Raw genomic sequence first — 26,476 nt, forward strand, 5'->3', positions numbered from 1 at the left:
GTTTCATCTTAATTTTGGACAAAAATATTTAACAAGTACACTTCAAAGTGAACTAGGTGCTCCAAAAACACTGAAACTAACTTGCTTAGTATATTTGCACCACAGTGTTGATTATATAAATTTTAATGCCTTTTTGTATTCTACACCATGTTAAATGAGCTGCCAGGAAGCACAATGCTCCACGGTGAACAAAGGCATGATGCTTCACAGTAATTTCCTGAGCAGGAAATGAAAGGCTATAGATATGCTGAGCTGTGGTGAATCCTTGACTCTCAACGCGTAAGATTTTCTTATTAGCTGATGAGAGATACTGTGCTGACGATATTAAAAACAAAGCCTATACTGATTCAGCTCTTCAGTGCCTGTTCACAACTGGTGTGAGAAGTTTGATCAGGTCTCAAATTGTTGTAACAACTTGATTTATCTATTAAAGCCTTTTTGTATTGCTTGTATTTGGCTTTACATGGTACAAATACCATTTGTAATAGCAAACTGCTCCAGAAGAAAAGCTAGCTCCTCCATATCCAGCATCAACAGCCCAGAGATGACAGGCATGCTCCACTCTGTAAGAAACAGATATCCCCCCTGCTCTTCATTGCACATAAAATATATATCAATGGACTAACGGTTGCTAGCTGTCCCCTCTATCTCATGATTAGATCAACAACGAGACAACTAGATTTTTTCTCTAAATATGATTTAATTAAAAACACTAAATCAGCTTTGATTTTTATTTTATATATGTACAGTAGTTACCAAATAACGAATACACTTAATCAGTTATGTTAAATTTCACATACCGTCAAAGGACATCATCGTGGCATGGAATAAACTCACACTGCCTTTTGCATATACAAAAAATGCATTAATGTTAATTGTGATTACTTTTTTAATAACCTGCTTATTGATTCTCCAAATAATCTTGGCATAAAAAGTGTAAGTAGTTAATTGATCCGTTAATATATTAGCAAAGATAAACATTAGTAAATTTGCAAGAAATTATTTGCAAAATGACCTCAGGTGTAAGACTGAATGTATTCACATGAAAGTTTCCTTCAGTTAGAAAATAGTTTTGAAAAAGAGCCCAAGTTTGAGCTGCTCATTAATTTGGTCAAATTGATTCATATGAATGAACAGTCAAGTTTATTCAGATATTGAAAATATGACTATCCTTCTAGTATTCACAAACATCTGTGTATATAGTGTATGTGTGTAAATATATATATATATATGCATATATAAAGTGAAGATATGTTAATGTAAAAATATACTGTTCATCCACTCCCAGTTACACAAAAATCAGTATTTGGACATTAAACTGTATGTAAAAATGTCCATTTCAAATCTACATTCAACCAGCAACAAATACTTACAAGTATTTTTGTAAACATTTGAGATAAGGAAAACCCATTCATTTACAAAATGATCTTTAACACATCAGCATCTCTTCAGCTTGAATTTTTTTTTACAGCAGCTTCAGCTGGCTTATTGTGAATCTGCTCAAATCAAAGAACTCACACCATCTTAGATCAATGTGTGAAAGCTCAGCAAACATGTATTTTCCATATATGTACTTTTCTTTCTTAATCTCCATTCATTTCCAGTTCACCAGCAAAAAGAAAATGCACTTGGCTACAAAAATATTAAGGAATGTTATTGAAAACAAAAGGCTATTTTGGTAGAAGAAACTACAAAAATAGTTAAGTTGAGTCATGTCGTAAAGCTTTAATGCAAGAGCATTACAGTACAGATTTTCTTTCCAACCTTAAAGCTTAATCAACACCAAATTTAAATATCCATCTCTCAAGTGCTTGGAAAAAACGTGCTCAGTAAAGTCTTTCTTCAATTTAATCAACTGTAATTATGCAGGTGTCAAGGTCTGCGTCTCAGACATCTGTTGAGTGTTTTCTCTTGTTCCATTGGCAGCAGTTACAGGTGTTGAGATGCTCTGATACAACGACGTAGGACAGCTCAGCACTGTTGCACTTTCATCCTCTCCAGTATCTGAATCTGGTGTTACGGAACTGCTTTCTATGCCCAGGATCTCACTAACTGCTTGAGGCAATTCCTGTAAAAGAGAAGGAAAAAACAGCCCAACACTGTAATTAAATTTAAAAATGAGATTTAAAAATCCCCCCCCTCCCCAAATAAGTAATCATTCATCTGAATTTGGCTGTACTGCAAACATCTCTCCCAGCACTATTTCCATTAAAGAGATTGTTTTCTGCATCTGCTTTTCAAAGAGACAGTAAAAGGCTCTAATCATTTACTGATTATCATCTTCATCACTAAAATAAAACTCCACATAACTATTATAATTACACTTCATATTACTGAAATTATTTTTTTTTAAATCGAGTGAACCATTAGTTGCTGTCAAATACATTTGGTATGCATTCAGTGCAATGGATCTTTCCCCTCATCTTTTCTGAGCACACCAAACATCAAATTACTTGTACTCAGGTTATTTAGTCAGAGTTAAGAAATTACTGGTCAAAAGGCACAATTCGTCTCCCCCCCCCACACCGTGAACAGTATTTCCCTGTAACATTAATCTTGCTTATAGACTTTTGGAATGTAGGTGCCACGTAGATACAGCACACCCTTTATCATATCCAAACACTTAGTTGTTTCACAAGTCATACATATACAATTAGAGCCAACTACTAGTTTCACTGTCTAGAAATGCTCGCAGATAGACTCAAAATACCGTTACCTTGCAATTCATCATCTGCATAGAAATTGCTTCTGCTTTGCAGAGTATGTATTCCACATCGATTTTCATGGACAGCTCATTGATATGCTGAAAATACATTCACAAATAACAGTAAGTGTAACAAGCTGTGTAAAATATGCTGTATTGTAAAATATAGTAATACTGTACTGCACTGCTAATAAGTATCATAGGTTTGCCCCTTAAGCTGTGAAGTGCTGAACATGCTCTATTTGCATTAACAAAATAGGTACTGAAAGATGCATTTAACTGCTGGCTTTCATCACTATCTGAGACCTTTAAGGAGAATCTATGGTACTTCCAAATGTGACAAACCACCCAGTCTTTCCAGTTAACCCCAGCTCATGTTTTCATGTTTTCAAACATATCAAATGAGACTACAGAAGACAAAGCAAATATTAAGAATAAACATACTAAGCAGCAGTCTAAGCAAGAGAACCATTTGTTGATGATCTTACTACAAACCACAGGCATCCAATAAACCTTTTTGGAAGTATGAAAAACAGATATTAAACATATATTCACATTTCTGAAGATAGTATGGACCTTTCCTACACCTATTCCCCCTAAACATGAAATACAGACATACTATACTCACTCCAGAAAAATAATTAATATTTAAAATAATGTATAAGAACTTAGTACCTTTAATATTTCATTAAAGCCATAGTGCTTGTCCATTATTTGCTGTTTTTCAGATTCTAAGATAGCACAACAGAGAAGAAGATGAAAATTCTGGCAAGGCAATTCTGTCCACATGACCTGTTAAAATACGAGAAAAACTCTTGAAATGCTTATGTCCCTCATCTGAGAAGAAAGGTAAACGTTAGAAAATATTTTAATGAAGCTTCAGTAAGCCCTAAAGCCTAGTTGTTTAAGAACAAACTATTTTTAATGGCATCTAAATTTCTAGAAATTTTAAAAACTTTTCTTTTAGCCAATTAGTGACAACTGCAAGTTTGAATCACTAAATGCTTAGTTCTTCCTTTTCTACCCAGTCTTCCTGTGCCATCTTGAGAATAAGGCAGTTCACCTGCGGAAGGGAAAAAGATCAAAAGGCTGGCTGGAAATTACCAGGTAATACTGTATGTCGAGGGTATCCACTGTGAAGGAAGGACTGAGCTGCTCTCAATTTTAGAACATCTCAGCAGCTGGTCAGTATGCTATCTGGGTTGAATTTGGGAGAGACTACTAAAACACTGTACATAATCCCACCCAGACAGAGCAGCAAAACAGCTCAACTTGCAATTGTATTTCTGTGAAAGATGCTAAGTATGTAATGTTGTACATAGCACTGCAAATGACTCTGCAGTCGTGCTGTGCAGCCCAACTTATCCACACAAGGTAGAATGTCACCCCTCTAGTGCATGCACTGCCTAGCACACCCTGCTGCCCCATGCAGTGATGCTATAACCACCTACATTTTCTACCTCAATCTGATGATTACAACTCTTGCTTAGAGAGAGTAAGGTTCTAGCTGCTGGTCAGCCTGATGGAGACTGATATGCCCCATCTCTAGGGTGAACACCTCATCGCCAGCCTTGTGAAGAACCTTCTCCATTCCTTGTTTTGATATAAGGCACTGAACTGGAAAATGATTTACTTTCAACAGTTTTATATAATGGTTCTCCTCCTTAAGTGGAAAAAATGAATGAAGCATCAACATTATATTTCATTATACCACAAACAACATTAGTTTTCTTTATAGAAGAAACCTTATGCATCTTGGTCCCGTTCTTTTCATAACCCTTCTGTTCCCCAGCACAATTCTATGTGATGTTATGTCCTACAAAACACTCCTTTCCAGGCTGCTCCCATTCATCTGAATGTTTACATGGATAACTCCCAAGTAAGAGTAATAGTGTGCTCTTGTTAAATGCATCTTGGACAATAGAGCTGTACTCTTGTTAGACTTTCTTCTTAGAACAAAGAATTAAACAGTGCTCAAAGAAGTTTGTTTATCTTAATTATGCTATCTGAACACAAAATCGCTTCAGTAAAAAAAAAAAAAATCTCATTAACCTGGAATTATCAGAATCTCTACATTTTGATATCCTTTATAGTATGTTACTTGGCATCAAGGTTAAAGAGGATAATGTCAGAAGACTTGGTTATGGATTTGGCAAGAACAAAAACTACCTGCTGCAGCTTCATTCCTCATAATCTATAAAGCAATATCAATATCAAGCCGAATATCAGAAAGATGAGTAACTAATAATCAGAGACACAAGTGCTCTTTCTTCTGTTTTTCACAAAAAAAAAGTAAGCTGACATTCTCCAGTAACTACTCTCACTTATGAGCCTCATTTGAGGGATCCTATCCAAATCTTATGAAAAAGCTGACTTGTCCCCATCAGATCTTAGAAAGATTTTTTTCATTAAACTCCCAAGTTGTTCTTTTGGCTAAAAAGACGTAACATATGCTAATGTCCTCTCCTTATTACATTGATGCAGGGTTTTTTTCCCTTCTATGAGCCTATTGCTTTGTAGAATGATCCATGCTTTTGTACTGAAGAAGGGTACGTTACAGAAATCCAAAAACTGATGGAGTTTGTGTGATGAAATACCTGCTTACCTCCCAGAGTCGAAGAATATCTTGAAAGCTAAATTCCCTTTTAAATCTGATGAGAAGCCATCGGAAGCAAAAATAAAGGTAGCCTGAGTCTTGAGATTCTAGGAATAAGAGAAAAATACCAGATTTGGTTAAGAGAAAGGCGGGGGGGGGGAATATATATATATATATACACACACACATTTACAGGTACACACTCATACAGCCGATCTTTAGTATGGTGGTCCCTCTTCAAAATCAATGATACTTGGTGGACGATGGCATATTTTTTAATTCAGTAACAAGATAACTTTTTTCCAACACTCATGGAACAATTATCAAAATCTTATAGGTGTTTCCTAAATTAGAAGTCCAGTAAATGAGTCCTGTGTACATTTAATATTATTATTGGAAATATGTTTAAAGACTGGTTGGGATATCAGTGCACACAGAATGCAGTAAGTTGCTTTAGTTACCATTCATGAATAACACACCTACCTAAATAACTGCAAAATCCACTGTCTAGTAAACGAAGCAAAGTGCTCAGCTGAATTAGTTGTGTCTTCATACCCTGCATCTGTTCTTCAAAATTCTGATGCTGGATAAAATAAAATATTAGCAATGTCATTTATATCAATCAAATAATGATGATTGAGATTTGCAGATATGGTTAATTATAACAAAGAAGTTTTATCATAGCAAGTGTATCCCACCCCTTTAAGTATTTCATGTGTGGAGCCCTTAAAAGATTGCACTTGTATTGAAAGAAATGTCTGCCTTTTACTGAAAGGTTTGAGTAAAGCAGCAAACTGTGTTTCTCCAACAATAGTATTTACTTTGGTATATAATAAATGATATTTTAAATTAGCCCACACTCTGTACTACTGCAGCATCACTGCACTCAAACAAAAAAACTTTTCTTTTATTGCTGTACTAGTTTTTATGTGCTGTACCACATACTGTTTCACCACAGGCACAATTCAGAAAAGCTTCTGTTTGTGGGAAGTCTAAATTCCATTTAACAAGTACTAAAAGGCAGTTCTGATAGAGAACCATTACCCTGTACAAAATCCTTCTGGAGGACTCCTGATTGATATGAATTTGTGCACTCTGGATCTACGTTACCTTGGAATTTTTTTTGAGTACTAGCTAAATTTCTGTCAACAATCAAAACAGTTGGCTTCAAACTGAAGATAATATTTGTTTTATAAGTATTTTGTTTTATAAACTTTTTTTTTTTTAATTAAGCCCAAAAGCTATCTGCAGCTTTACGTTTCCTTTTTTGTTTTATGTATGCCAAAAACAACAACTTATTTTTACCATTTGATCCATGTATGACACAAAGCACCAAAAGGCATCTACTTCATTCTCCATAACATACAAGACAGGTGAAAGCAAGTCACTCATTCCCTGGACATAACCTCAATGGAGACAAAAAAGACAGGAATTTAGTTAAATTCAACAGTTAAACAGCAATTTTTAAAGAATAACCAAGCAAAACAAGTTTTGCATTCCAAGTTTGTATGGACACTATAATTGTACTTAACAGCATGCTTAAGAACAGTAGAAGAAAAGGATTTTTTGAGCTAGTTGTTTCCCCTTCTTTCTCACTCTCTCAGCTACCTTACAACTGCTGCTATAGTCAACTATGCCCCACTGCTGCTGGGGACTTCTTTAAGCAAGGGAGAAAATAATTGATGTGCATGTCTATCATCAGTGGTTGGTTTAGCACATTACATTTCTCACTTAGACTCAAGCTTGGCTGTTTGCACTTCTTAACAATGCAATTATAACTGAGTAACCAAAGAGAACTGGAGTCGAATGTGAAAATAGGAGTAGGTTTGAGAAGGAAAAACAGAGAAAGGAACAGAAAACAGGTAAATAATTCAAAAAGGTCAAAAGAAAAGTTCTGCTCCCTGAATTTAATACTACAGCCAATTAAAATAAATCCAGAGAAAATGCTGTTCCGGACAGCTTAAGTCTCTTAAAGATCAAAAACAGTTTCATTAATATTTGACTTGAGGAATTCATTCAGAAAAATGTTGTATCAACAGGTATCAACACCATTTTATCAACAATTGAGTACCTTAGAAACCCAGGATAGCGAGTGGTGTCAAAGGTACTGCATTTCCATTATTCTTGTTTGTTTATAAAACATAAGACTTCTCCCCTGCATAAATTTAAGCCATCTAAATAATTTTTTCCATCACTGTGTAGGTGGTGAACAAGCCTTTATTTCACTAAGATATATGTCACTGCATGCTAATGCAGACAGAAATGTGGAAAGACGGGTAAGAGCTGCACTTTTAGACGGAGTCTTTTCTAATTTTCCCTTTTTCAAGCCAAAAGATCAAGCGTCTTCACAGACTTGACAGAAGGGACAAAATCCGGCAAGTACTACTACTCTGCAGCAAGTTTATTAGTAATTAAAGATTTGTTCCTACTTTGTGCATTCAAAATCTGTCAAAGCAGACTTTTGCAGACTCCCAACACTTTTCTGAAACAGAATACCTGCAAGTATAGAACAGCCCAATGTCATGCCAGGGGTGAAGGCGGGGGAACCAGCTAGAAATCTCTTTTCCCTCCCAAGACAAGTAAAAGAAGTCAAGACAGACATCTCAGCTATACTGTAATTAAAGGAAGACGTTATGAACTTTTCCTTCCGCAACAGATGCATACTCTGTATCATAGTTTCTGACAGACTGCTAAGTGTACTCCTCGAGAATCAGCTTTTGAAGTACTCATAACAACACTCGTGTTTACAAATAGCTGGTTAAGCATGCTGAGCTTTAAATACAGCAGTGGCAGCTGGTTTATAATTGTAATTGGTGTATCAGTCTTAAAAATGTGTATAACGCTCATGCTCCAAATACCCAAACCCAGATAAAACTCTGAAGAGCAAAGTTGCTTCAAGTCTATGAAAACAACAGTAAAGCTACTGTGAAGGCAAACTGCCACATAAGTCCTAACCCCATCTCAACTGAATTCAGATGCCTGTGGTACTAAATAGAAGAGAGGAAGAAGCAGCAGACAGGAACCAAAGTTATTTACATTATTAAAATATAAACATTGACATTTGAAGAAAGTATTGTAATTAAAACAAGTTGAATTCTATTAACTGTCCTTAACACAAGTAAAACTAAATCAGAATCTAAAAAGATTAAGTTCAGAGAAATGTAACTTACCTAAGTCAAAGTCGTACATGCAATAGGTCATCAAAATATCATGAAGTAAAATCAGTCCTGGATTATCTTCACCTTCATAGAATTTGTTTGTTCTATCTGTCCTGTTTACATCTTTCTCTAAAAACAGTTCAGAGTTAAAAACATTTTAAAAACATGTTCTACAAAGCCAGGATCTAATGAATTCAGGATAGTTTAAGTGATTTTTTTGTCAAACACTGTTTCAAAGGTTTGAATACTGTAAGACAACAACTACATCACGGAATGTCATTTTGAAATAAAGTAAAAAAATCCTTCCTGTCTTGAATGAAAAGGTTCACTTGTAAATGGATTTGAAACCCTTTTAAAAAAAATGTTTAATTTTTAATGGCATAATTACTGATTATAATTCAGAGGACATGTTCTTTAACTACCAGGATTAAGAACAATTTTATGTAAGTTATTGATACAATGTTAATTGTATCTGTAATAGTAAGATGTAAAGCTCTGAATTACACCAAAGAAGTTTCAATGTTGAGCATATAACAGAATTTATGACACCTTTGAGAATAGCAGCATGTTAGTTTTTAGTGGTTTTTCATACATGTTACTCAAGATTATAGTTATTTCAAGTTGAACTATAAATGTTTGAGAATTCAGTTACATGTTTCTGAAACTAAATTTACCTATAAGACTCCGGTAGTCTCTTAATCTTGAATTTCGTTTTTCCTGTTCCTCACTGACAGATTTCCACTGCAGTTTCATCCTGAAATATTCGTCCCTGAAGAAGAAAGATTATTTTGAAACCAAAACATGCTCAGTCATTACTTTTTTTTTTTTTTTTTTTTTTTTTTTTTTTTTTTTTTAATTTAAGCATTCATTCTACTTGTTATTTGGACTAAACAGGCTAAGAGCAATTTGTTTATGTAACATTTTTCTTTGCACAGAACAATCTTTTTAAGGTCTCAAACACTTCACTGTATTGAACAAACTTTAATAGCTGTCTCTAAAGATGTGTCTTAAGAAAAGAAACTTTTCATGTATTTTCTAACCTAATAAAACCGTACTCACGTTTTCCTCTTTTGCAAATTTGCTCTCTCTTCTTTAGTGCTATTCCAAGGAAAATACCCCAGAAGAAATTTCCATGCCTCTTTTCTTAAAGTATGGCAGAGTCCCTAGGGAAAAATAGATAAGAAACATTAATAAAAAGACCATTTCAATTTGGGGAGGAAATGCTTCTACATGAATACAATGCTTCTTGAAGCAACAACATTAAAAAAAAACTGTTTTCTCTTTCTACATTATAGCCAAATCTTATCTGCTAAGTACATAACACATTTGCAGGAAAAAGAGGGAGAAAATATGATTAAGCAGCAATACAACTTAAGACTATGAAAAAAAATGGAATGAAAACCAGTTTAACATGTCCTACAAACCACAGAAGCGCTGGATTCATCTTTAGAACATAAAACAAACTTTACAAAAGGTATTTCTTTATACATTTTTGCTTCACTGCTTGGTATAAAAACCTTAAGGGCATCACAGATACTAAGAAATTAAAAAAAAAAAAAGTACCTTTAAAATTTATATATTTAAACATGATGCTGTGTAACTGTCAAACATTTGGTCTCTCCACAAATTGATCTTGAGTACTAGCCTCCTACTTCATTTTACTTTTTTAAAACAAATAGTTATGTCTATCAAGACATGGCCAACATACAGATGAACCTTCCATGCAATTCAAAATACCACTGTCTACTCAAGGACACTACTTGCCAGAGATCTAAATAAAACTCATTTTTATATGATAAAAATGCAGTAGCTGAATCCTATCCCACTTAACAAAAGAGATTCTTCCAACTCCTGCAGTATAGTCATAAGAATAAAGCACTTCTGCTACAACACTCTGGAATTTACCAATCCAAGGCTAGTCCGCATGCTGGGGACACAATGCTTCATGCCTCACTGTATTTTTTCACTTACCATTAAGTTGAGGCAAGGAAGGTAAGTGCTGCAAATAGCATCAGCCACTGAAATTTGGTGCTCTAGCCAAGCAGTAACTGGAACTTTTTCAGTAATATGCAAACAATTTAAGAGAATCATGCTCTTATAAGAGAATCTGCATTTAACATATTGGAAGTTACATTGGTTTCAGAGTCATGAATAACACTGGGCACTCACTCGTCTGGCAATGGACAACAGAGAGGACAGAGAAACTTCAGCTGTTGGGAAAAAAGTTTTGTAGAAATCATCATGAAGGGTCCTTAACTAGATGCCTCAGGGCAAAAATATATAAAAGAACAGTCAAACAAGCTGTAAAGGGTCTTAGTTTTGGTTTGCCCTCTTCACAGTTCATTCCTTAATATGTATTTTTAAGAAAAAAGACTGTAATTTTAATTTTATTATTCTCTATCCCTGCTTAAACTCCCAGAACAGGAGACTGCACGCTTATAAACATGCACCAACAGGTGCACAAAGAATGCATGATTAAGGCAGCTGGATTCCCATTAAAAAACCACTTGCTTAAAAAAAAAAAGAAAGTATGTTGGGTAGAATAGCTACAGTATAGTTAAAAGTTTTAAAAATTGTGCTGCCAAGACTGAATTCACATTCACGTTGCAGTTCAATAATAAATTTCGGCAAACGATGAGTACTGAGGGCAAAATCCAGGTAAACTGCTCAGCAAAGAAAGAAGCTTTTGTTGGAAAAAGAAGAGAAAACGCCCTTAAGAAGAAAAGAATAAAATAGATACCCTAACATTGCAGTGTTTTTCTGAAAGACACTTTGATTTCTCCCCTCAATCACTCAGGCCTCTGTCTTTCCAGCTCACTCCCTTTAGCCATCCACTGTAAGATCTCTCTACCTGTACAGCACACTGTCTGGCTGCAAGACTCAGGAGGTATTCAATTAGCATTAAATCATTTTTATAAAGTCTCTCCAGCAATACTGACTGGCTTGTGCCTGAAGTCCTGCATATAAAGCATTACATGTATAAAGAAAACAGTATAACCACAGTTTGGGATGGAGAGAAAAGGGACCAGAAGCCAGCCACAGGTCTTGCTAACTTTAGAAAAACAAGTTACCCCTTTGAATATTGATTGCTTTATGTAGTCAACATTTAAAATTCTTCCTTCGGAATCCATATTCTTCGCCCATTCTTCAGTTGACACAGGCTCTCTTCTACTAACTTCAGGTTGTTTTCCTAGATCAATCTGAAACAAACACAAAGGTGTTCTATGAATCCCAATGAAATGCTTCAGTATTTTTGAACAGTCACACAAAGCTTGCCAGTTCCTTATGTTCAGTTCGACTGTATTTTCCCATGTGCATATTCAAATTCACCTTAGATCCTTACAGTTAGTAACTCTACATTAGCAAATAGCGTGGACCAATGCAGGCAGAAAGAACAAGACACTTTGTGCTAAGAACCTGGCTATCTATGCTACTATTGCATATTTCAGAGGAGGTTGTGTGTTTTAAATAGCCTTCCACCAACACCAGACATCTCTGAACTGACTTCAGCCTAGTCCCACAGACTGAATGCCTCTAAGCAACCTGAAACGCATTAAGTATGTGCAGCACAGCAAACAGGGACAATAGGGAGCTTCACTTCAAAAGCACGTTCTTTTAAGAGAGAACAAACTCAGGTTCATGAATGTTATGCCCACACAGTCCAAACAGTGTGGCTCTAAGATCAAATACATTACACTATCCCTTAAAAACAAGGGAAATTATTTTCAAAACTCATAATGCCCGAAGTTCCATAGTTCAGCTGTTAGTCTTACTCCAACTTGCATGTTTAAACACTAAAGAATTTAGCAGACAGCTGATCCTTATTTTCTAGAATCATTTAGTAACCACCAAACCAATTTATTTTTCACGTTTTCAAAGTTTTTGACTGAGAAGTCAAGGGCGTTAGCCAGATTAACACAGGTCAGTATTGTTTTTAATATGTAGTTCATACGTAGTTCATACTGTTACTGACAAGCTATTAACACTATTTTGAACTCAAGGAGAAACTGACAAAACAGTGAAACACTAAGAAACATGAGCTGCTTGAATGGTAATCACAAGCATTTAAAATACATCTTTTCCACTGATCAGTGGAAGAAAACAACAGGAGCCCACAAAAAGTGATTCATGACACAATTACAAGTTCATTCTAGTTTTGGTTCAAGCGATACATCAATCTGTACATTTATACACCACAGACATTAGTTATCCAGTTAAATATTTCATTTTAATCTTTTTAAACCATCTTAATTCTCTTAAAACAAATTGAAAAGTTAAAGTGATCAGCCATGGAAGTTAGGTATTAGCTTGCACACCCCAATTTTACTTAATACTGTTTCCTATCTGACCAAAGAGGAAACACTAAGCATGAAGTGAGACAGTTCGGTTTGCAGGGTAGTTATTCTATAAGATAAGGATAATCTTAAGGATAATAATAAGGATTATCCCTGCTTCAGTTGTGAGAATTTTTTTAAGCAAAATTTGTACTTACAGGCATAAAACTGATATTCAAGAAGTGGCTCCTTATCTTAATCTCATCAACAAATGGCAGGGCAGCACATGCCACAATTGCCAAACAAACACCACAAGTCATCAAGCTTCAAGCTTACAGTTCCTTCAAATGTATACATAAAAAGAACCAAAGCATCTGTACTATATTCATTTACACACTCACTCGTGTAATGACTTCAAATCCTGGTTCTTCCTGCTGATTTATCTTTAGCCCTGGGATAGCATCATTAAGAAAGTCTGCCATTTCTGATGGTGGTCGCCGCTGAGTTGAAGGGTCACTTGATCGGAAACTGTCAAAAATATAGTTTGTGACTTTGGAAAATCTTCCCATTGTTACTGTGTATGGATCTTTCTTCCATTTCTGTGTTATAACAAAGAAAACAAGCAAAATATGAAAAACCTCAGATTATTTGGAATTCTTGTACTCAACATAGACAACAAGTCTAATATCTACAGTAGGTCTCAAAGCTATTGAAGTTTCATGTGTAAGTATTTTCATACAGTACATTCACTATACAATAAAAACAAGTATGAGATCTTAAGTGTTAAGATAATACTACTGGTTGATTTGAAAGATTGGATAGCAGTATGCTGACATATGTATAAGATCAGATTTAGTTTTTACTTTCCTGTGATTAAGGCCACAAAACATCTTCCTTCTGCCTACCTTCTCTACCTGCACAGAGGAAAAGCATCTTGAAACATCACATACTCTGCTGGCAGCATCACACAAAACGCTTTTCTGACAAGTCAAGAAACTAATGCAATTCACTTATGAAGATTTGATTTATTTAAATGAACCAGTGTGTCAGAACTCTGGCCTCACTAGAAATTTTGCTGCTGACTTTCATAAGGCCACAAACTCCACCTAATGATAACCAGTTTTAAGATTAAAAACCTCTTAAGCAATACTGTGCTCTTTGCTGCTCAATTTCCAGCATCCCTTCAAAACCGTCACAAACCAGGAAAAGAATATTTGGTCAAAGAAAGTTTAAGAAACCCTAGCTGATACACTTTGATAACACCTACAATTTTCCCTCTTTCAATTTCTAAAACTATTTGTACCTAAATGTATACAGGCAAAATTAACTTGAATAGGTATGAAATAGCTCACAGGGAGGTAAAGAAATTAGTAGCGTACTAAACTTACAAGTAAGTGTATTTTCTATAGCAAACAGTTGTTTTAGGATGCCATCAACAGTTCCAGAATGGCAATGATTCAGGGGATATTTATGATACAGAAAGGTTGTCTTTTTTCTTTCAATAAATGGTTCAGAATTAAAAAAAAAATCAAAAAATGCATACTTGCAGTAAGCCATATGATGGTTCATCAAGGAGATTTTCAAAAGACTGAGACAGAGACTTGTTCTGAGAATTCACAAGGAGAATTCGTTTATCCTGTGGAGATCTGCAAGAAAATTAAAGCATGGTGTTTCTGTAAGTACCACCAGTTTTTCCTGAAAATGTTTTATAACTTTTAAAGGTTTTGGAAGTCACATTTCAGGTTTTGTGCAAGGAAAACAGGCTTGATGTAAGATCATTCTTGTCGAAAGTCCACATGCTAACACATTATACCATAGGACATTCATGTTCCATAAGATCAGTCATACTCATTCTCCATTATATTCTTTAGGTTTTCAAAATATTACAATGTTGTACAGAGAAAGTACATGTGGGTTGTAAAAGTTATCTTTCAGAGCAAGTATTTTCTACATTTGATAGTGGACAAAGAGAGGTGACACGGGAAAGGACATTTAGTGAGACAGTCAACCCCAATACACACACTGAAACACCTCTAATGTAACTGGGCAAATGAAAAGAACCCATGTCACCATAAGCAGTTAAGGGATTCACTCTACTGATCAGAAAATCTTACATTAAGACATACTGTTAAACATTTCATAAAGGAATACAAACTGCCTTTCAATGTACGAAAGCACATCAACAAATTTCTAACCAACAGTACTACAACAGCTACTGTCAACATAATTTTAAAAATTATCCCAGTAAGAGTTTATTAACACCACAGCCATTGTGTTGTGAAACAGGAACGCCTCATTACAGCCACACAAATATATTTTTGTGTAGACTCCAAATGCTAAATGAACACAACTGATTTGACTTAATCAGTTTTGGGGGTTGTTTTTTTCTTTTTCTTGTACTTCAGGCTTGCACAGTCAGATGAAAACTATAGCAAAGGCAGCTGGGACTATGCTGTTCCTTTTTCTTTAATCCTTTTTTTTTTTTTTTTTTTGTTCTCATTCCCTCTACATCCTCTTCACTCCTCTGGTATGGACACCTGATCAATTCATTAATTGGCTTCTGAATCACCACAGTTTACAGCTTAATATAATACAGCAGAGAGAACAGTTCAGAAGTCACTTTGACATACAAGCCTTGGAGTTAGTAGCCAGGCTGGAGAAAGCTAAGCACCTTGCCATCTGATCCTAATACATTGAACAGACTTACATTTACAAAATACATTTTTCTGTTGTTCTCTCCCAAAGTTTAAATCCACCATTTCTAGTTTTAAAAAGAAAAAAAAAAAAAAACTTTTACTTTTATGATTACCTGCATCATCTGCCATGTTATTAAAGTCAAAGATAAGAATTTTTTAATAAACCTTATCTGTCTTCAATTCCAACATGACAGGACACTGTTAACATTGACGGATATGAAATCCGACAAGAGATCTCATTTTGGAACAGCCAGACACCATAGTCACAGCAGCAACAGTTAATGAAGCTCAACTGGCTTGTGCTAAAAAAGCAGCATAGGGACACAGGCTGAGTCACGTACCATGCCTTTTCCTAACTAAAAGAACAAAAACTTTGTACAATATTTCCATTTTAATTAAACATTTGCTCTGGACAGCTTGTTCAGTATGGGCAGCTACTTGGGTAATGTTCAAAACATATTTGTTTCAAAACACATTTGTGAGCTAGACACTTCAATAAACATTTATTCATAATACTACTGCTTAGAAAGGGTCATCAGTATGGTATTTTCCTCAATATTACCGTGGTGCAGCCAAACTAGGAAAAAAAAAAAAAAAAAAAAAGAATCTCTAAAGCAAGAGATTACAAGTACTTTGTTCAGGTTCAGTTACTTCACACATACCAATTTCAGCAATGTCATGGCATTTTATAATGGTGTTAAAGAAATGCAAACAGCTTTGAGGTAACAGAAAGGTATTTTAGGAGAATGCTCTGTCATAACATCAGTACCTGCAATCTAGACAGATGTAGAGGCTGGAAAACCAAGTAATTACATTGCCATCTACTTCTCTATGCAATTCAGAAAATTGAGTATGCATCTTTCCTTAAAAGAGGCTGTTAGCTTATATACACCATATATTAAAGCATAAGTAACTATTAGGAAAGGACAGGAACATATAAAAAATAAAGTTTGCTACTTGCACAAGTTGTGGCATATTCTTTTCAACAGAAGAATCATGCATGACTAGACCACAGACTTTGGTGCCAAAATTACATCTTAACTGGAAAAGAAGAATCTAAGTAAGAAAACTAAAACTGGAAGTTCCTGTTCAACTCAATGCCTGACTTCATGCAAATTTAATTTCCATAGCTGCATCAGCTTTTTGCTTTAACTTTCCCAAACTATCTGCTGTTCCATTCTGTAACGCTCTGTACTTTTTCAGGCAGCAATACTACGGAGCTCAGCACATCCCAAATGAACATGCCCTCAAGTTTCCCCATCTTCCCTGGCTTGGGAACTCCTGAACCCTCCAGTGGGGACACCTGCTGGATCAGACTGCACAAGCTTTACACACTGCTTTCTTTTAAGAACAGACATGAGAGCCTCTCTTTCTACACTTCTCCTCAGCCTGAGGAGAAATGTTGTTTTGCACTGTCCCAGCAGGAATATCCACATTACCTGGCAAGAAGCTATGAAGGGCAAGAATCAAACAACTAATGGATCAAAGAAAAGAATGTTAAAGTGCCCAATCACTCACCACAGACCATGTGAAAAAGTCTTTTGAACACGAACAAAAATCATTATCTGCTCCATTTCCATTCAGGGACTCACCAATAAGCACCAATTTTACATAACAATATGAATTACAATTATTTGTACCACATGACTGTGTAGAACTGGAAGTAAATAAATTTGCCATCCAGGATTTCCTAGTCTACAATTATATAGAGAATATTCTTAATTACCTCTACCTCAGCTTCTTAATGCCCTCCTGCTTTTGTGTTCATTAATTTTCTCTCTTGAAAAGCCCACCAACAAGTACCATTTCACCAGCTGGTCTCACCGACTCTGCCACCTTCTCCAAGCAGGACAAGTTCAGAGTGTCCCAAATTCAATCACCACCATACTGCCAAAGCCTTTTGCAAATCAATTCAGTGACTACACTACACTCATATCCCATTGGCTTGCACTCCAACCTGACAATATTAACAAGGCCTCAGCTTTACCTACTTGCAGAAGAAAATTCTGACCTTCTTAACGCTCCCAACATGAGAACAGTTCTCCATTAACATTCTCAAAGCCACGTCACTATCTGCCTTCAAATCTTTCATCAGAGTATGTTGTTGCAAGTGATGCTAAAAAAAAACGTCTGAAAACACAACACCTGTTACACTGATGAAATACCTCATGGTTTCTTCATGCTCTACCTACCCTTTCATTTTATTTCACTGAAAATACTCTAAGTTAACTCACAGGGCAACATCAATACTCAGATATTTTACTTATAGTAGGAGATCCAAAATTTTAAATGAGTTATCCCATTTAATAGTAGTGGTTCATGAAGAAGGATTTAACTTTAAATTATCTGAGAGTTCCTGAGAAGCTTCTGTATCCACAAGAGGGAGCTACACTTCAGCAAGTTCTGAATAGTTTATAAATCGATCCAAGTTTAAAAGCTTCAGCCCACATTCTGAGTGTGTATGTGAATTTTCAGCTTTAGTCACCTTGACAATTGATTCTACTAATAGAAAAGGGACATAAAAGTACCTCACGAAGCATTAATCTGAACCTCACTGCAGAATTAAAAAAATAAAAGTAAACCAACAATCCATACTTTAAATCAGAACCAAGAGTTGTCTGATACTTACTCACTCAGCACAACATGATTTTCAAGGCATTTAATTAGGAGTTTGCTATCTCCGTGATGGAAGTGAAGAGCTGGAAGCTTCACATCATCCTTCAGACAGAACACCAAATAAGACCATCCCATGCCTTCTTTGTTTTGTTTGATTGATTTTAAATCTGCCAAACTGAACAGGAACGACCACTTGCTTTCTCCATTTGCATGAGCTGCAGCATCTTAAAAACAAAATTACCAAAAGATTTTAGTTTGCCTTCCATTATTAGCAACTACAAAGCTTTATCTGTCACTGTTTCTAAAAACAAACTAAAAAAAAACACAAAACTCAAAATCCAGAAATAGTTCTAATAATAAAATATACTGTAATTACTACAACGATTTCTCATTGTGCCTTCTGTTCTGCAGACTTAAAATAATAACCAGTTCCGTCAGACTGCTTCCCTAAAGCTCCGTCGACAATTTAAGAAAGCAATCCAGCAGATAAGCATGTAACTGCTGTATCAAATATCAGCAGCAGATGAATCCCATCAGCACCTCTGCCTGGTAGTAGTGCTCACTCGAGCTAAATGTAATATACATTACAGTACTGTATGCTGTGCACTGCACACCACGCACATGTCTTGTCAGGTTGCACTCAAGACACAGAAGAAGGAATTGAAAAGCTTCCCCCACACCTCTTACTGTGCAAGTATATATACACTCTATGCAAGAATACTGTGCAAGACTGTATAAATTAAAAACTAAAGGATTGGTTACGCAACCGTGGGACACAAAATTGCCAGATTGCCTACAAGGACTCTGGCACATATCCCACTCTACCCTGATCAAATTACAGCAACTGGAAATAAGCAGAAAGTGGCAGAGCATCATGCCTGTCACTAGTGCTCACTAACACTCACTTTGGAGCAAGATGTACTCTGCCTCTTAAAAATGCAAAAAAGTATTCTATAAACAAAGACTGTGCTTCACCCCCAAACATTCACAATCTTAAATTCAAACCCTGAACTCATAAATGACATATGACAACATACGACTGCTAGCACCATTTAAAACCATCACAGATGGGAGGAAACAAGTGTCTCCAGTTACAGACTAAAAGAATCAGAGGGAAAAGCTGACTCGATAATTTTATTTATTTATTTATTTTAAGCACATCTACTGCAACAGTGTAACCTAAATAATGCAGCCATGAAACTATTTTGCCAAAGTACATTCACTACACAAAAATTGGTTTTCTAAGCTTCCACATAAAGAGACCCATGTACCAATATAGCTGTACATTCCATCTCCCCCTGCTGCTCCAATATTGAAATGTATTTGAGTAAACTTTTTTTTCCTTCATTTTCCTTTCTAATAAGGCATCTCATTCAAATTCCATTTGTTTGAAAGAGTTTAAGAAGAGCACAATGCACATAAAACTTCTGCATCATTTAAAGATCCTGACAGCATGATGTTAGATTTAACATTTACTTTCTATACACTTCTCTACTAATTTAAGGAATAAATGAGATTGGAAGAAGAAAACAGGTATTCCATTGTGGGCTTTTGTTTTTTTACACACTCATATACTGTATATAGTTTTAATATAATTCTTCAGTTACAGGTTAATAAAAAGAAAAAAGAAAATCCACTTATTTTTGAAGTACCTCCATTTGAATGAGGTTTCTTTTTAAAAGAGACTGTGGTGACCATGTCCCATTCTGCTTCATAGCTATTTGGACGGTCTGCTCCTCGGGCAAGTTTTTCTTTGGGAGCTGGAGTCCACTCTACAACAGAGCTGGAATCCTAAGCAAAAAAGGTAACCATCAAAAAAGCACAAGACATGAAAACTGAGCTAAGAAACAACACAATTCAAGACAGGAAATTTTACTTATGACAAAGACTGAGAGGTTTTACTTAAATCCAGTACAGTGCTAAAATATCCTAGCCTCTCTCACAGACTCTACCAACATAAAACTCTATTTAAATGTAAAACTAAAGCAGAAAGATTAGTCACGTTCTCTTAACACTGCTTATATATTACTGGCTCTTGGAACCTCCATAGACTTCTTTATTTACTTTGCATTAGAACAGTGTCTCTCTGTTTTGAGTTTAATTATGAAGAATGAATCACCAGAACCCAGCATAAGAGATGCGGGGAGACGAGTGACTGTGATTTGCTTTACACTCATTTGGTCTTTACTATTCAAACAGACAGTTCCCTTCTATTTTATGTATGAAACAAGCACAATCACCTAAATATTATATCCCAGTAACCTGAACTGGGCTGTAGTCCACAAATGAGATTCCTACACATAGCTATTAATACCGATAGTCACAGAAATAGATTTTGCTGCCAGTTATGAGATCATCTACCCAAAAGTTACCACAAAATGGAAACAGAATGAAAAACACTCAAAACCAACAAACATACCTTTCCAGCGCAGAGGATATTAGAAGTATCCAAAGTATCATCCAGTGGCCTCCAGTCTACTATTACTTCATTTTCCTACAATACAATCAATCAATCAATGTAAAGTACACATCTCCCTCTTTACCCAGAGTATGACTCAGGCATAACTTACATTATACATATATATAAATGATGCAGATGGTATCAAACATGCAATGTTCATTCACTAATGAATTCCAGTACTTGAGAACATTTGAGATTTATCAAATACATTTTGTGCTTGGCCAACAAATGTAAGGAGTTCCCATAGTTGTGTAACACCAATACCTTTTCTATGACACGTAGTACTCCTGATATTAAGTTGTCCTGATCATCGTTTTTTCCACAGGATGAATGAATGCAAACTCCTTCTTGCTCATATACAACCTATAACAAAGAAGAAATAGAAGATTTTAAAATTTTATTTCCTGTTATATTGGCATTTTGATTCACCTACTTAAGTAGAAGCAATCAACTAGCGGTTGTTACAGTTTTCTACCTTTCCTTTTATTTCCCTTTCTAAGACAAGAGTCTTTCACATAAGTCAAGAAAAAATAGAAACTGGAACTTATTAATTCTATTCTCTAAGCAGTAAGTTTGAGCACTACACAGCATTTGAAACATTTGAAGGCTCTCTTACATAGCCTTCTCTTAGGCATCTCTTACATAGTTTGCCTTTTCCCCACTTGTTACCTAAGCATGTTGAAATGGTAACCATTTACACTGAATTTACAGCGAACTTTACAGTAAATTTACTTTACAGTAAATTTACACTGAACTGTCCTTTTTCTTAGTTTACTAAAGATGAATTCCAAAGACATTTAAAATTGCAGCCTTAAACTAAAAAACAGCCATGTACACTCAGGTTGAATAGCAAAGGTTCCATTGCAAACGTAGAATGTGAGAGTCACATAAGAGTGGCCTGCAGGACTGCGCACTGCCCACCAAACCTCAGCATTCAGATGTTAACTGAAATACAACCAAGGGCAACAGAACTCCAATCATGCTCTTAACAAAATATAATAAAACCAAGAATTGTTCTGTCAAAATTCAGCAGGTTCTTCAAAGCTACATTCTATATAAGAGTTCCTAAGAACTGTATAAACAATATAAAGAAGTTATTTTTTCCACAACTCTTCCAGAAAAGATGGAAAAGTCCCTAATACACCAAGCTAAAATTTTGGGGAAGTGAAATTCATAAGAAGTAACAGTAATTTACTATAATAACTTTAGGTTTTCAAACCAAGCAGAAAACAACACTGCTTTAAGAAATACATATTTTTAAAAGCAAAATAAAATAATTTCTTAACTTATCAGGGAGAGAGATTACGTTTCTTCAGTACTAAAACATCATTATCTCTTTTTCTCAACTTACTCATTCATCAATTTTTTTAAATCATCACAACTGCAGTCAGGCCAACAAGCTACAAGTCTAGGTATGTAAGCTGAACAGCGCTGAAAAATACCAATGAAACTCTGATTTACTTGTCCTTTCTGTTGTATATATATTTCTTAAATTTCTCTTCAATAGAAATTTCTAAAGTGTCAGGTTTAATCACAAAAATACTGCTCGGAAGAGACCTCTAGAGGTCACTTAACTCTAATCTCCCTCTTGAAGGATTATTGCCAACACTTTATTAAATTCCCTTCCAAATACTCGAGGTCTTTTTTCCTGTTCACTATTGCAGGTTTTCTTTCTTCTACCAAAAATGATCCCCCTTTTATTTCTACCAAATACCTGCTTTGAAATTCAGTCCCTGTTTAAACACTGCAACTTTGCACATTCTTTTCAGTTTTACCTTCTAGTATTTGGACCTATTAAGACTGAACCAAGAAGCGATCAATCACTGGGACAGCTGTTTCAGACAAGCCACCCGTTTCAAAGTTGCTCTGGTAGACCTGCACTTCTGCCAATAGTTTTACTATCAAAGTACACCTCCTCAGTCTAGAAACACTTGGTCCAATGTATTACACCAGTTATTCCATGCCATCAAATCAGCCCTGTTACTAACAGTCTAACAATTCATGCTTTTATTATTTTCCAACCGTTGATCTCTCAGAAGGACAAACTTTTCCTTTCACAGGAAAAAGACAAAGTGACCCCCATGCCCCAGTTCTTTGACTCCATGCCACAGAGGTCACCTAGCTGGAAAGTCCTGCATTGCTCCACACATCTATTCCTGCGATGTGATTCCACATTGCTCTGCGTAACAGATCCACCTCTGTTATGATGAAATCAAAGAACGAGGAACATGCTCAGAAGAAGACATCTGTAAAACAGAGCACTTTCCACAATGCAGTTTATTTCCTTCCTAGCATTACTCAAGAAAAAGTTTCTCCAAGTTTCAAAGGCCAGAAAGTCAAGCTGTCAGGTTTTATCCTTATTCGACAACAGGTATAACCTTGTATTTATTTTTTCCAATTGTTATAAAGTCTTTAACACAACTGACCTTAGAGTGCCTTTTTTTAAAAAAAAAAAAATAATAACTTGTTTCAATTGTTGAAGAAGGCTGAGTCTCTCCAATGTTTTCATAAATGACTTGGATGTAGAACTAGATGTTCTAAGTAACTTTGCAGACAGCACTATAATTGGAACAAGTTGGCTCAACTGAGGGTAGACATGCCTTGCAGAGAGATCTTGACAAATCAGAGAGAGGACTGGGCAATCACCAGCTATATGAAGTTTAACAAGAGCAAGTGCTGGATTCTGCACCAGAGAAGGGGCAGCCCTGGCTTTACATATGGACTGGTGGGGCAAGAGGCTGGAGGGCAGCCCCACAGAAAGGGGCCTGGGGGTTCTTGTCGACAGCAAGCTGAAGACGAGCCAGCAGCGTGCCCTGGCAGCCAGGAGGCCAACCGCACCCTGGGGTGCATCTGGCCCAGCACTGCCAGCCGGGCGAGGGAAGGGATTGTCCCGCTCTGCTCTGCAGTCTCACTTCAAGTACCATGTGCGAAGTTCTAGGTGCCACAACATGAGAAGGACATAAAACTACCAGAGAGTGTCCAAAGGAGGGCTACAAAGATGATGCAGGGTCTAGAGGGCAAGATATGTGAGGAGCAGCTGAGGTCCCTGGCTTTGCTCAGCCCAGAGCAGAGCAGGCTGAGGGGAGGCCTCATGGCGGCCTGCAGCTCCCTCACGAGGGGAGCGGAGGGGCAGGCGCTGAGCTCTGCTCTCTGGGGACAGTGACAGGACCCGAGGGGACGGCATGGAGCTGGGACAGGGGAGGGTCAGGCTGGGGGTTAGGGAAAGGGTCTGCACCCAGAGGGTGGTTGGGCACTGGGACAGGCTCCCCATGGCAGTGGTCACTACACCGAGCCTGCTCAAGTTCAAGCAGCATTTGGACAATGCTCTCAGACACAGGGTCTGATTTTTGGGTGGTGCTGTGTGGGGTCAGGAGTTGGACTTGATGTTCCTTGTGGGTTCCTTCCAGCTCAGGATATTCTATGATTCTAAGTCACACATAGGTGGTAGTCTAGAAGATGCAATAACATAACTAGTTTGAAGAAAAATACGGCACCAATCTTACAAAAGAATACCTAGAAAGTGCTTTAACAATTTATTCCATTACAAAGCATTTTATAAGTCATCATATTTGAATTATCTTAAATATTGAGTTGCTCTCTTTAGCTGCATTTTATGAATTAATTACATAGCTGAATGTGAATAAGTTGGTTTTGAGAGTACGATTTCATAGTGGTAGCACTTGAAGGCTGGCTACACTTGGCTGTGTTTCACACAACGTTCTTAGCAAGCTGAAAACTCAAAAATTCCAAGAGTATTCTGACGGCACGTTACAGCAAGATGTAATTTGTGACGTATTTTTGTTTTCTTGTATGACGGCAATGGCAAGCTATTAGCCCATTAAAAGACGGAAACCAACATTAAATTACACATACAAGTACTAAGGAAATGCCTAAATTAAAAGCCGGTATACCAATAGTTAGATCTGAATAAAAGCCATCCCTCAGTAGGCAACTACTAAAACACTGCACAGCTTGACCTGGCGCACCGTGCAGCCCACAAGGTGTTTGCTCAGCGCCTCACAGCCCAGCAACCAGGCAAATGTCTCATCACCACATGTGGGCTTCTTGAACAGCCAAAAAAACAGATGTTTCAAAACCAGGCAGTTGCAGCAAGTAGTCTCTTGCCTGAACAGCACGTTACTGCAAAATACGTATGATGGGAACCTTTAAAGAAGATGAGGGAGAACAGACAGCAAATGCTGGAGAACAATCAGAAGCATCATTAAAATAGTTAGGACTTGTGTAAAATGTGCAACCACAATCTTTGCAGTGAGCTCCTGGTACGTACAGACAGTGAAGGAAGTGCTATGAGCAGGGCAGCATAATGTGCTCCAGTTGCCCCATTATTAGCAGTTAAAGTAACCATGACCCCCAAAACATAACTTAATCCTATCTGTATTACCTGTCAACACCCTCTGTGCACTAAAGCATCCTGTTCTACTTCAAATCTTGATAACTTTTTAGCTTCAGCGACAGGTCTGATCTAGAAAAGTCTCGTTATCTGCTACGTGGAAGAACTCAGCAGTTTCAGGAGCCCCACCTGTTCAGTTCGTTGCCTATGCTTCTTTTATTACAAGGCAGGAAGGTATGCTACTAGCTCACCTTGATTTTGTAGTAGTCCTTATTTTACGTATTTCATCAGTCTCTTTTTCAAAGGCAAGAAGTAGGTGGACTCTAGCTTAATCTTTCATTTCCTTTTCATATGATTAAAGCCATCACTTTTACTTCCTCTATATCTATACATTAACAACCCCATCATGAAAAAAGTTGAAGTTAATAAGCACACAACAAAGGTGACTAGATAAGTTGATGTGCCCCTAGGATTTTAAACCCAAAGGTACTCCTCACCCCAATATTACACCCCCACGGCCACCAGTAAGAAACCTGTGCTCTGCAGAGTCAAAGGACCAGCCGTGGAAACAAAACCCCAGGGAAGCAAAGCAGCACACATTACTCACCTGCTGGAGGCCAGAGAAGTTGTCCAGCCATGAAACACCTAACTACTCTGATTTAAACAACTGTATTCGCTTTTTTCCACGCCTGTTTGAAAGCATATGTTGAACTGTCCAGAGTTCCTCAGGCTTAGATGTTATTACACATGTAAGAAGTCAGACCCTCTGGTCCCACAACTATAATAAAATGAAGAACGAACGAAGAACATTCAACACAAATGCAACTAAAACAAATGAAGATGTAATATGACAAGCAAAACAACTTTACAATAACTTGATTTTAAATACATTTGAATTGTCTTGCAACTGCACATATAATAATTCAAAGGTTTTCAGACATCTTATAACTTACAGACAGTTCTATGAAAAAGTTTCCTTAATATCACAGTAAAATAAGAGTAACCAAATCCAGGTTTATCTACCTATGATATCCTTAAGTTCCTCAAATGTTTAAAGTATTATCACCTAAGGAGTGCTATCACTAAAAGCATCCAGTTGGCAACTGTTCCCTAAAAAAGTGGTGGAGAAAAAAAAATCTTTACGTATTTTTTAATAATCTTAAAATGTCACGCTTGCCAGCTGTAAGCATGAAATTGTACTAGGTCTATTTTCCTAATTCTACAGAATGAAAACGAGACACACTGCCACTTTGATGCAGAATCTTACCAAAAGATAAAAAAATTGATGCAACAGTTCCCAGACACTGTTAAGCCACCTGTTTTGTTTGTTGCTTTTTTTTTTTTTTTCCTGTAACTGCAGGGAAAAAAGCCACTGCTTGACCTGCTTGTTTTTTTTCCCTGTAAGTACTACAGAAGTCAAAGGCAGATTCACAATTCATCCCAGGCAGTCACGAACAACTCTGTGCCACGTGGGGACAGCAGCTATTCTACCAAGTAAACTGACAGAGGGTCTACAGAAACAGGGAACCACAGCACAAAATTCAGGAAAGCCACGGAAGAGCTGTTTACCACCTCCTATGAAAAGCAGAAGGAAGAAGCAGGATGTTGGCTCACTTTACC

The 26,476-nt window shown here is 36.6% G+C and overlaps 1 protein-coding gene across 1 annotated transcript in view; it reads right to left on the reverse strand.

The window, feature by feature from the left end:
- Positions 1–717: 717 nt before the first annotated feature.
- TBC1D15 (TBC1 domain family member 15) overlaps positions 718–26,476 on the reverse strand; it is a 31,563-nt gene continuing 5,804 nt past the window's right edge. Inside the window, exons 2-17 of the mRNA XM_082784115.1 lie at positions 20,770–20,868; positions 20,464–20,538; positions 19,697–19,835; positions 18,058–18,268; positions 14,276–14,378; positions 13,134–13,331; positions 11,530–11,658; positions 9,518–9,621; positions 9,133–9,227; positions 8,471–8,587; positions 6,606–6,706; positions 5,784–5,883; positions 5,310–5,407; positions 3,380–3,496; positions 2,717–2,803; positions 718–2,068 (exon numbers count right to left, since the gene is read on the reverse strand). Coding sequence (XP_082640241.1) covers positions 1,862–2,068; positions 2,717–2,803; positions 3,380–3,496; positions 5,310–5,407; positions 5,784–5,883; positions 6,606–6,706; positions 8,471–8,587; positions 9,133–9,227; positions 9,518–9,621; positions 11,530–11,658; positions 13,134–13,331; positions 14,276–14,378; positions 18,058–18,268; positions 19,697–19,835; positions 20,464–20,538; positions 20,770–20,868 — 1,980 coding nt within the window. The 3' untranslated portion in view covers positions 718–1,861. The remainder of the gene's footprint in view (positions 2,069–2,716; positions 2,804–3,379; positions 3,497–5,309; positions 5,408–5,783; positions 5,884–6,605; positions 6,707–8,470; positions 8,588–9,132; positions 9,228–9,517; positions 9,622–11,529; positions 11,659–13,133; positions 13,332–14,275; positions 14,379–18,057; positions 18,269–19,696; positions 19,836–20,463; positions 20,539–20,769; positions 20,869–26,476) is intronic.

Source organism: Aythya marila (assembly GCF_965140915.1).
Source record: "Aythya marila genome assembly, chromosome: 1".
NCBI lineage: Eukaryota > Metazoa > Chordata > Aves > Anseriformes > Anatidae > Aythya > Aythya marila.